Source organism: Hipposideros armiger, unplaced genomic scaffold (genome assembly GCF_001890085.2).
Source record: "Hipposideros armiger isolate ML-2016 unplaced genomic scaffold, ASM189008v1 scaffold_17, whole genome shotgun sequence".
NCBI classification, from domain to species: Eukaryota; Metazoa; Chordata; class Mammalia; order Chiroptera; family Hipposideridae; genus Hipposideros; species Hipposideros armiger.
The window spans coordinates 7,793,594-7,804,950 of record NW_017731367.1 but is presented as its reverse complement, the minus strand read 5'-3'; the positions used below and the strand labels follow the sequence as shown (position 1 = coordinate 7,804,950).

Below are 11,357 nucleotides of genomic sequence, written 5' to 3'. Positions count from 1 at the left end.
GGTCTGCCCCACAAAGCCCCCATTCCCAGGCTGCTCCTGCATTTCACTGCCCAGGCTACACAGGGGCCCTGACTGGATACCCTGGGCCTGGCTGTCCCTGGGGCAGTGTCTCTCTCTCAGGGCTTAGAGCCCTACACAGGTGTGAGGGGTGCAGGGCTCGTCTGGCCGTGCACCTGGCAGGCCTTCCCTCCCTCCGGCCAGCTCCAAGCAGTGGCCAGGCATCATGGGTGTGACCCGCCCTCTCCAAACCCCACTTTCTCTGTCCTGAGGCCAGAGTCTGCAGGAGGCAGGAGAAGAGGGTTGGTCAGCGGTCAGCGTTTCTCAGTTGAGCTCTATCTCCCCAGGAAGGTGGAGGCAGAGAGGTCTGTAAACCACTGTCCTTCTGGACATTAGAGCAGGCAGGGGCCTGAGGGCGTAGGCAGTCCCCAACCAGAGACCAGCCCAGGGAGAGGACTGGCTGAAGCAAGGTGACTGTGGCCAGGGGGACCCCAGTGCCTCAGGCCCATGACCAGGTGCTGGAGCTGCCACCTGGCAGTGAGGGCCGGACCCGTCTTACCCAGTTCACAGTGGGCTCCTTCATGCCCTGGGCTGCAGACGCACTGGTAGCCGGCGACTTGGTCCTGGCAGGAGCCCCCATGCAGGCACGGCTGGGATCGGCACTCGTCAATTTCTGGGAGAGGAGCACCCGGGTGCGGGAGCCAGGAGAGACCCCAAGAATAAAGTAGTGCTGTGTCATTAGAGGCAATGGCTTGAAGCCAAATTAAGACGGACATGAGTTTTGTTCGGAGGAGCTGGGCGGAATTCTGTGACATCTCCTGAGTGCTCGGAGGGGCCAGGGTCCAGGTTGGGCAAGTGGCAGACGTGGGGCTCAGTGCTGGGCTCTGTCTGTGAATAATGACCTTGGGGGTTCTCAGAAGACACTGTGGGACTCCATTCCAACGGCTCTCAGGTAGACGGGCCCAATCTTGCCAATTCAATAAATAGCAATCGTGTATGAAACCGATACAATGGGGATGAGGCCTTCGTTTTAAAATATTTGCCATGTGTTTTTCTTAACCTGGGGTTTGTGCTCCTGAGTTCAAAATGTTCAATTTAGAAAAGTCTAATTGGAACGCTTACATGTAAATAAATAAATAGTAGTGACATCATGACACCTGGGGGCCAGCACCCCACCTGGGAGCTAGAACACTGACGGGCTCATCTGGTCACATGCACGACTCCAGCCCATGTGACACGGGTTTCTGTGGCTATCGTCTCTCTGCATCTTTAATTTTAAATTTTTATGAATTGCCTAAACAGCACTGTATATATGGTCTTGTCTCTGCTGTCATGAGCTTTATTGGTAGAACAGTTTCACACTACTCTTCTCTCCACGTCACGTTAGTGTTTTCATGTGGTGGGTCATCACAACATACGTCATTCATCTTTGTTTGGTGCACATTTGGATTGGTTCTAGGCTTCTTGCTATTGCAAAAAAACCAAAAACCAAAACCAAAAAAGATGCTTCTGTGTATATTCTCTCACATCTCCTGGGGCACATGTGCAAGCTTTTCCTAGATTTATACCTGGAAGTGGAACCTCTGCCACACAGTCTGTGTGCACAGTCAACAGGCAAATTACCAAGTCGTTTTCAAAGTACTTAAACCAGTGTACACTCCCTCCAGCGATTTCTGAGACGTCCTGCTGACCTGCTGTCTCCCCGACACACGTTAGACTTGTGAAGCTTTGCCCCATGAATGCATCTCACTGTGCTTTGGACCTGCACTTGGGTGGCTGCCGGCGTTCCTTTTCTGTTTGCTGGTTCACTCTCTCCACTTCCACGGATGCCTGTCCAGGAGGTCTGCTACTTTTCCTACCGGGTTGATTATTCCTTTCTGACTGATTCATAGAGTTCTTCATATGTTCTTGAAACCAGTGTGTAGCTTACGTTTCACTTTCTTCTTTAAGGCTGATGAATTTAAGTTTCTAACTTTTATATAGTCAAATTGTCCATTTTTTTCTTTTATTGTTAGTGCTTTTTTTTTATGGTTTAAGGAATCTTTCCTTACCCCAAGGCCAAAAAGATATTTACCTATATTTTCCACACAAAAATATATAATTAGAAAACATTTAAGTCCTTAATCCATATGGAATTAATTGTTGTATAGGGTGAGAAGTAGAAAACTAACGTCATCTTTTCCCAAGCGCGTGACCGTTTTATCCCAGCTGTCATGAAGATTTTCTCATGTGCTTTTTAAAAAAAGTTTATAGTTTTTAACTTTTACATTTATGTCTATAATCAATTTGACACATAAAATGTATTATGTTTTTGATGCTATTATGCATGATACTGTTTTATTTCTCAAGTGTTCACTTCTAGAATATGAAAATATAACTGGTTCTGTATATTGACCCGTATCCTATGACCTAGTTGAATTCACTTACTAGTTCTACAGCTTTTTCTATAGAATTTGCTTAGAATTTTCTGTGTGCATGATCATGTCATCTTTACTTCCTCCTTTCCAAGAGACATTGCTTTTATTCCCTCTGCTTGTTTGTGGCACCGTCTAGGACCTCTAGGAAAGCGTTGGGAGGAGCGGGTGAAATGGACACACTCACCTTGTCACTGACTATCTCGGGAAGTCTTTCACCAGTAAGTAGTTTGTTGGCTGTTGGTTTTTTAAAAGTGCCTTTTATCAGGCTGAAGAAATTCCCTCTACTCTTAATTAAGAGTTTTTTAATAATAGTTGAATTTTGTCAAATGATTTTTCTGTGTCTATTGAGATGATATGGTTTTCTCCTTTATCTCCTAATATTGTGAATTACATTGATTGATTTTCAAATGTTAAACCAGCCTGTGTTCTTGAGATAAATCCCACTTGGTCATGATATATTCTCCTTTTTATGTAATACTGGGTTTGACTCAGTAATATTTTGTTAGGATTTTTGTGTCTATGTTCATGAGGACTGTTAGTCTGGAATTTTATTTTTTGTAATGTCTCTCTCTGGTTTCGGTATCATGGCAATACTGGTCTCATAAACTGAGTTGAGAAATGCTCCTTCCTCCTATATTTTCTAAAAGAGCTCATATAGGTATTATTCCTTTCTTAAATGTTTGATAGAGCTCACCAGTGGTTTGGAAATCTGAACCCGGACCTGCCCTGGGCTCCCTCCGGGCCTCAGCTGCTTTATCTGCAGAGTGGGCATGTGGGTGTCGCAGCCCCAGGTCTGGGCTGCTGAGGACAGAGGAGCCCTTAGTGACGACCCAGGATGGAAAGCTGGCACCGGTCACCCCACCGTCACCTCAGGCTTATGGCCTCATTTCGTGGGTCGGAGACCAAGGGGAGGAGGGGCAGGGACACGGTCAGAACTGCACCCCTGAGCTCCTCCACGTGGCCGGGTGAGGGGGGTGCGGTCTCATGGGCTCTTCCCGCCCGCCTGCCCCACCCCAGAGGGCCCGCTCACCGTGGCACTGGGGAGGCTCGCTCCAGACACCCTGTGGCTGGCAGACCCGGACGGAGTTGGGGACACTCAGGCTGTAGCCTCGGTCACACAAGTACAGGGCCACGGAGCCCCACCGAGTGCCATTGAAGCGCAGTGTTGCATGCTTCACCTCCTCAGGGGGGCCGCAGTCCACCTCTGCAAGGACAGCACAACCCCGCCCTGCACCTCAGGGCCCCTGCCCCCTCCACACGCTGCTCTGCCGTCTGCCCCCCCAGGCTGAAGACCTGCACCTCTACTCCCCACACAGCATGTCCCACAGGGAAGGGGCCCCGACTCCCAGCACAGGCTGTTTAGAGATCTCCTTTCCTTCTCCCCGTCCCTCCTCTCTACCCCTGCCCTGCCCTGCTCTTCCAGGATTAGGGAGAACTCCCGTGCCCCCACCCTGACCCCCTGGCGCTCTCACCCGCCTGGCACCGGCGTCCCGTGTACCCTGCCTGACAGCGGCAGAAGAAATCTGTGCCCAGGTCCTCACAGGTACCCCCATTCACACAGGGGCTCCGGAAGCAGGGGGAGGGGGCTACAAGGGCACAGAGGGTCACCGTCATCCATCACCGCGTTCTTTCTGAAGGCCTCTGGGCTGCAGGGATGTCCCCTCCTGTCCCGCTGCCTGGGCCAGCCCTTCTGGGGTCTGGCCGCTGGCCTGCGTCCACCTTACCTATCTCACAGTGCCGCCCGGAGAAGCCTGGGGGACAGTCACATTTGTATTTGCCAATGTAGTGGAAGCAGGTGCCTCCGTTGTGACAGGGGCCTGAGGCACACGAGTCGGGCTTCCCTGGAAGCAGAAGGAGCTGTTGGCATCAGGTGCCGTGTGCCCACAACTGCTGCTCCTCCCCTGGTCCCCAACATCCCAGAGCCAGGGGCCTTCACTGGGACGCTCCCAACAAGCAGACACATGGCGGCCAGGTCGGGGGTCTCGGGCTGCCCCCACCCCACGCCCTCCTGGCTGATCCCAGTCGGCTGGGGCCTCACCGATCTCGCAGTGCCTCCCGGTGAAGCGGTAGGGGCAGCTGCAGTGGTACTCGCCGCCCGCCTCCTTGCACGTGCCCCCATTCCGGCAGGGCCCCGAGCTGCACAGGCGTGGCCGGGCTGTGAGGAGGGACAGAGGGATCGCGAGAGGGAGCTGAACGACGCCCAGCCTCCCGGCCCGGCCGTGCCCACAATGGCCCACTCAGTCCTCTCAGCCCTCTGGGCCCGAGCCTGTTTCTCCGCTGAGTCCCACAGGCCAAGTGCACGCTGGAGCCGGACTCGCCGTCTGGAGACCCCCCCAGCCTGCCCAGCCTCTGTTCTCTGCCCCAGGCTCAGGACTGCTGGGCCCTTCCTGGTGGAGAGCCGACCCTTCTGCACAGTGGGTAACCGAATGCGTTGGCGCTCATGCACCTCGGCCTGGGCTGGGGCGTCCACACAGTTCAAGGTGTGAATGGAGAGGCACGTCCATCTCTCACCCTGAGCGGTCACGCCCAGGGCAGCGGGAGGGCTGCAGGGGTGTACATGACCCAGTCCCCAAGCCTCAGGAAGATGGGCCTCGGTCACACTGGGGTCAGGTGGCTGGCCCTCTGGGCTCCCTGGGGCACATGGTCACGGCTACACACTGCACAGAAGGGACAGTCCGGTTTGGTGCTAGTGAGGACAGCAACGCCTGCAAGGCACTTAGGGAAGAATATTTACACTCTTCAGTGGCTAAATGTCGTAAAATGTTGACAGCCTCCAAGCTGATTTGAACAAATTCCTAACGGATTTTTTTTCAAGGCAATGATTCTAAAATCTAATTAGAAGAATTCCGACAGGAAATGAAGCCTATTCTGAGGAAAGCAAAGCGACGGCCAGAAGGAGCAGCCGCAGATGAAACCCTGGGAGGTGAGCACTGAACTAACGGACAACCCAGGTGAGTGGAAGGGGGCGCTGTCCGGGGTGCTGATGCCCACCTTTCTCGCAGTGCCTGCCGTGGAACCCCCGGGGGCACTCGCAAGTGTAGGAGTCGTCGTGGGCGTCACAAGAGCCTCCGTTGAAGCAGGGGTCCGAGTCGCAGGGCGACGGCAGTGCTGTGGGGGCAGAGGGCGGCCCTGGAGCTGGCGACACATCCCTGGCCAGAGGCTGGAGGGGCCCCACATGCCAGGTTCACCCTGACACCCTGGCTGGAACCACGGCCACTGCCGGGTCTTGATTCTTCACGCTGGGCCCTAGAGCCCCTCCCTGAGATTTCTTTGATTCCTGATTTTTCCAGAATTCAGCCTCCCTCTGGTATGAGCTCGGATTGAGCTGTGGTCCAGGCTGTCTGCACCCCCCACCCCACCCCCACCGTCACAGGTGATGACACGCTGCGTAGGGCGTTCTATGGCCGTGCACTGACCAGTAACAGCGGTGCGTGTCCTGACAGAGAAGCCAGGGGCTTGGGCAGGGCGCTGCTCAGAGTGTGTGGGCGGCGGGGCGCATCCGGCCGCGAGCTCGGGGCCGCGCGCAGGGTGGGACCCCCGGCCAGCCGGGCGCCGCGGAGGAGGGCTCGGGAGGCGCTCGCATGCCGGCCCTCGGGCCCAGCGGCGAGGCCCTGATCTGCCTGGGCTCCTTGCCCACCTTCCTCCAAACACCACCGCCGGGGTTCTGGGCAGCACCCCAGCCCCAGGCTCCTCCCCGCGCCCGCGCCCGCCCCCGCACTCACAGTGACTGACGTTGTGGTGGGTGTGGCAGACGCACAGGTAGCTCCCCCCGTACTCCATGCAGTAGCCCCCGTCCGGGCACTGCGTGTTCACGTTGCAGGGCGTGGCCGTGACTTCTGCAGGGACAGGAGGAAGCCCCGTCTCAGGCGGTCCCGGGGATCTTGGGTCCTTGACAAGAGTTGGGCTGCGCAGAACCCAGCGTCCTCCCCAGGGTGACCAGGTTCAGGCACTTTTGAGGCCGGCCCCCTCCTGGGGTGGGGGTCACGGACCCCCACTGTGGAGGACCTAGACCTGGGGGTCCCAGTCCAGGCCCACCATTTAAACCCTGGTTGGGGGATGCTCTGGGGCAGGGCAAAGAGGACACCCCCTTCCCCCCGCCCCCACCTGCCCCGCCCCGGTTGCCTACCAAATTCGCAGAGGAACCCAAAGAAGCCTGGGGGGCACTGGCAGAGGGTGGCGTTGGCTCCCAGGCATCTACCTCCGTTGTGACACTCACAGTCGTCCTTGGGGGTTCCTGCCATGGACACAGGGAGGAGCGTCTAATGAGGTGCAGGAGGGGCCTCTCCTGCCCTAGCCCTGCCCCTGGTGACCTTCCCATAAAAGCTGCGGTGTGCCGCCTCCCACTCTCACACATTCTGTCCTGGGTGTTTGCATGCACACCCCTCTGTCTTCCAGCATGCGCACCCCACAGGAGGCCCCAGCCCGGCCCGCACGCACTCTCCCTGCAGTCGAGGCCCATGAAGCCTTCCGGGCACTCGCACACGTAGCCCTGATCCGCGTCCACACAGGTGCCCCCGTTCTGGCAAGGGGCCGACAGGCAGGCGTCGGGCACTGGTTGGCTTCCTGCAAGAAAGACCGTGGTCACCAGAGGCCACAGCACACGTCAGGGCTTCAAACTCTGTTCTCAGTGCCAAGTGGAGCTCAAGCCTAAGGCCTGTTTTCTGGAAGCTGACTTCCTGCTGCCCCCACTGGCGGAGCCCCCAGTTTGGAGCAGAATGAGAAGCAAGGGTGAGAAGGGCCCACTAAGGCCGGAGGCCTCCAGACGCTTCTGAGCAGGCATCTCTGGGTAAAACGTTGGGATTTTCCAGATACCTTTCTGTTGGTTTCTAGTTTAACTTTGCCGTGGGCAGAGAACACAATCCTTTTCAATTTACTGAGCCTTATTTTATGGCCTGCAGGGTGGTCCATCTCGGTGAGCGCTGCCTGAGCACGTGGAAAGAGTGTACGTGCCAATGCCAGTCAGCTCAGGCTGGCCGACAGTGCTGGGCAGGCTTGCTGTCCTTCCTGACTTCTGTCCACGTGGTCGAGGGGCGGAGAGTGCAGTGCTGAAACTCCGCCTGGAATGATGATCTATTGCTCCTCGGAGTTCTGTCAGCTTCCACTTCATATATTTTGACTCACGTTAATAGTGTATTTAGAGCTGTTCTGTCTTCTTGAAGAATGACCCTTTGTCGTCATAGAAGGTCCCTCCTCCTCCCTGGCAGGGTGCCTTGTGCTCCCGTTTAATCTGTCTGATACGGATGTAGCCCGGCCAGCTTCTCTCGATGAGTGTCGGCCCGCCTAGTCCTCTTCATTTCCTAGGTGCTCAGTGTCTTCATGTAGTTTCAGAATTTATCTGTTAAATTAATATATAGCAAAATTGACTTTTGTTTGCTATACACGTCCATGAATTGTAACGTGTGTAGATTTGTGTGACCCCCACCACCCTCAGGATCAGAACCTTCCAGCACCCAAACACGTCCCTGTTCCCCTTCTTCAGGGCCACAGGCAGCGTCCTTCCACTTCATACACAGCGGAAGGACCTGACAATATCATATCTATCTCTCCCTTCCTGGCCTTTACCCAGAGGCTGATAAACTGTCCCACAGACCAAGTCTCGCCTGCCACCAGTTCTTAAAAATAAAGTTCCATTGGAACACAGCCCTGCCCATTCGTTTATGTATTGTCTGTGGGTCCTGCTTTGCATTCCACTGGCAGAGTTCAGTAGCTGTGACCATGTGGCTGTAAAGCCAAAAATACTAATATCTGGCCCTTAACATAAAAAGCTAGCACACTCTGCTTTAAGCCATTGGTGTCATGTATTTGATTTCTATATCTGTTACCCCAAACTATATTGTTATTATTTTCTCTTAAAAATTATCTTTACTGGAGGCCGGCCTAGTGGCTCAATCGGTTAAGAGTTCACTCAAGAGTGTGAGCTCTGAGCAACAGGGGCGCCAGTTCAATTCCCGGCCCGAGCTGAGCTGCCGCTGAGCTGCCAACAGGTGGCAGGATGGCCCAGCTAAGAAAAAAAAATTATCTTTAAAGAGATTAAAGGACAAAGAGAAAAGGCTCATGGGTACCCATATATTTACCATCACTAGAACGCTTCATTCCTTGGCATAGATCCAGATTTTCATCTGGTACCATTTTTCTTCTGTCTAAAGAACTTCCTTTAACATTTCTTGTAATACAGGTATGCTGGTGATGAATCCTGTCAGTTTTTGCTGTCAGAAAAAGTCTTCATTCCACCTTCATTTTGAAAGTAGTTTTTCTTGGTGTACACTAGTAGATTGATAGTTTTCCTTCCTGCATTTTAAAGATGCTGCCCGCCATCTTGGGCTTGTAGTGTCTATAACGGGACGTCTGCTGTCACCCTATTGCTGTCTTTGGACTGTGTCTTTTTCCTCTGGCTACATTTAAGATTTTCTCTTTGTTATTGATTTTTGGCAAGTTGCTTTTGATGTGGCTTCATGTGGTTTTCTTCATGCTTTTCTTGGATATGTAGCTTTCAGTTTTCATTAAATGTAGCAAATGTATCTTCATATATTTTTCCTGTGCCCCCAGCTGCTCCCTCCTCCTGGGATTCCAAATGCACATGTATGAGACTCCTTGACATCTGTCCCAGTCACTGAAGCTGGCCTCTTAGTCACATTCTCTGAGCTACATGTTGAATTGTTTCTATTTCTCTCGTCAAGTTCACTGATATTTCCTTCTGCAGTGTCTAACCTGCTGTTGATGTAATCCAGTGTTATTTTTGAAATATATTTTCATCTCTAGAAGTTTCTTTATCTCCTACTTCTCATTATGATCTATTCCCTTATCAGTCTTGGGCATATGCATCATAGGTGATCCCACATTCGCATCTGCTAATTCAGTCCTCTCTGGCATCTGTTTTTATTGATCTATTTTTCTCCTGATATGGGTCATATATTAATTCTTTGTATGCCTGATAATTTTTTATTGCCTATTTCGGAGTCCTGGGTTCTGTTATATTCCTTTGAAGAGTACTGGGTTTTATTCAGGGAAAAGGCTAAAGTACTTGGGATCCGTCTGGGCCTTCAAACTTCCTTTTGGATTGTTAGGGCAGGTCAGACTCGCCTTTAGTCCAGCTTTTATTTATGCTCACTGCGAAGGTGGTGCTCCACTGAGGACGCCACGCAGGGCGGGCTCTGGGTACAAAGAGCTCCCTCCACTCGGGCTGGTGGAGAGGCAAGTTGTTACCAGCCCTGCAGAGAGCCAGGGGCCATTGCACTCACCTCTCCCAGCCTAGTGGATTTCACCCACCCAGACTGCACTGACCAGACACTCAAGTGGGTCCCTCTGCAGAGCTTCAGAACTTGATTTCATGCTCCCTCCCTTCTTTGTCTCCCCCCCCCCCCGCAGCTCCATCCTCACTGATATTCCACCCACGAATTCCAGCCACCAAACGTGAGTCTCTGTCTGCTCGACTCAGAGACTGAGGATTGCTGGACCCATCAATGCATAGTGGCCTGTGCTGTCCCCGGGCAGAGCCGGGGCGACTAGGGCTCACCTCATCTCATCCCCTCTGCACGCAGGTCCTGTGCTGTCTGTTGCCCAATGGCTAAAAACTGTTGTTTCATATATTTTGTCTGGTTTACTAGTTCTTGATGGTGAGAGGGAAATTCCCAGAGCAGTAATCCTTCTTGGCCAGAAGCAGGAGGGTAGATACACTCTATATCTATATCTATATCATCTATATTTATATCATCTCTATCTATCTCTATCTATCTATATTCTCCAGATTTCAGCCAACTTCTTATTGGGTCTGATTAGAACATCAAGGTCTAAACCTTGTAATGTGGCTAATGAGCATATACGAGTATTAGGGGTAGAAGCGTCAATTCTGTTGTTTCTTCCTGTTTGCTTTCATTTGCTTTATTCTGTACAAAACGTGGTTTCTTTGCAAAATCCTTTGAAATTGCTTAGCTGTTCTCTGACATGAATTTGTTAAGCACACTGATATTAGATAACGACTGGGCAAGGAAAACTGACACATAGTGATTTTAAGCAACTAAGCAGGTAGGGGTGCTGCCCTCTCCTGAGGACACAGCCCCCCTGCATGTGGCCATCTGACCCAATGGCCAACAGTGGGCACAACGTCCATCTTTGTCTTACTTATGGGTAAAATGTAATTTCCTTCTTAAGTTTTTACACTCAAAGTAAATCTACTTTTTGTCCGAAACGTCTCCCTGGGGAGAAGCTGCCAAGAGCTGGGTGCACAGGGGCGGAGGCTGCTGGGGGGCGGGGCGGGGGCAATGCTGTACACAACAGCCCTGGGTTGTAAAGTCTAGTGGGTCTTTTCATTGATCTGAGTTATAACCAGCATTGAAAACAATATGAAACAGAATAGAAACTAACAGATTTCATCACACGCAGTAAAGGTTGGGTGTTTTCCTGGGCTCCCATGGTGCGTTCCCTGCATGGGGAGGGGTCTGGAGTAGGAAGGAAGGAGGTTAAAAAGTCAAGACTCTCTCCAGCAGAGGGAGGGGCCTGGAGGGTGTGGTCAGCCATCCCTGCATTTTGCAAGGAGTCCAGGTGAGGAGAGGAGAAAGGACTTGCTCAGCCTCACTCAGCACCTGAGGCAGAGCAGGACCAGAGTGACGGTCATTTGCTTCCAGTTCCCCCGCAGTTAGAGACTCAGGGGACAAGCTGTTGCAGGAGACGGACGGGGCTGAGCCAGACAGGGAGGGAAAGGGGGCAGTGACCCCGCAAGACCACTGTCACCTGTTGGGGGCACGTGCCCATTACCTGTCTCGCAGCGTGGTCCCTCGAAGGGTTCTGCGCACAGGCAGGTGAAGTTCCCCACGAGATCCACACACGAGCCTCCGTTAAGACACGGGTCAGAGCCGCATTCGTCTACGTCTGCGGGCAGCAGAGGCGGGAACTGCGCTCCAAGCTAGCCTTGACCAGCGCACAGGCGTCTGGCCCTGCGCAGCCTCA

The 11,357-nt window shown here is 53.0% G+C and overlaps 1 protein-coding gene across 1 annotated transcript in view; it reads right to left on the bottom strand.

Annotated features, from left to right (window-relative positions):
* Positions 1-11,357, bottom strand: part of SNED1 (sushi, nidogen and EGF like domains 1) — a 73,576-nt gene that overhangs the window by 27,072 nt on the left and 35,147 nt on the right. The window contains exons 9-18 of the mRNA XM_019628462.1: positions 11,166-11,279; positions 6,852-6,977; positions 6,541-6,648; positions 6,137-6,250; positions 5,406-5,522; positions 4,453-4,569; positions 4,139-4,255; positions 3,887-4,000; positions 3,445-3,618; positions 557-670 (exon numbers count right to left, since the gene is read on the bottom strand). Coding sequence (XP_019484007.1) covers positions 557-670; positions 3,445-3,618; positions 3,887-4,000; positions 4,139-4,255; positions 4,453-4,569; positions 5,406-5,522; positions 6,137-6,250; positions 6,541-6,648; positions 6,852-6,977; positions 11,166-11,279 — 1,215 coding nt within the window. The remainder of the gene's footprint in view (positions 1-556; positions 671-3,444; positions 3,619-3,886; positions 4,001-4,138; positions 4,256-4,452; positions 4,570-5,405; positions 5,523-6,136; positions 6,251-6,540; positions 6,649-6,851; positions 6,978-11,165; positions 11,280-11,357) is intronic.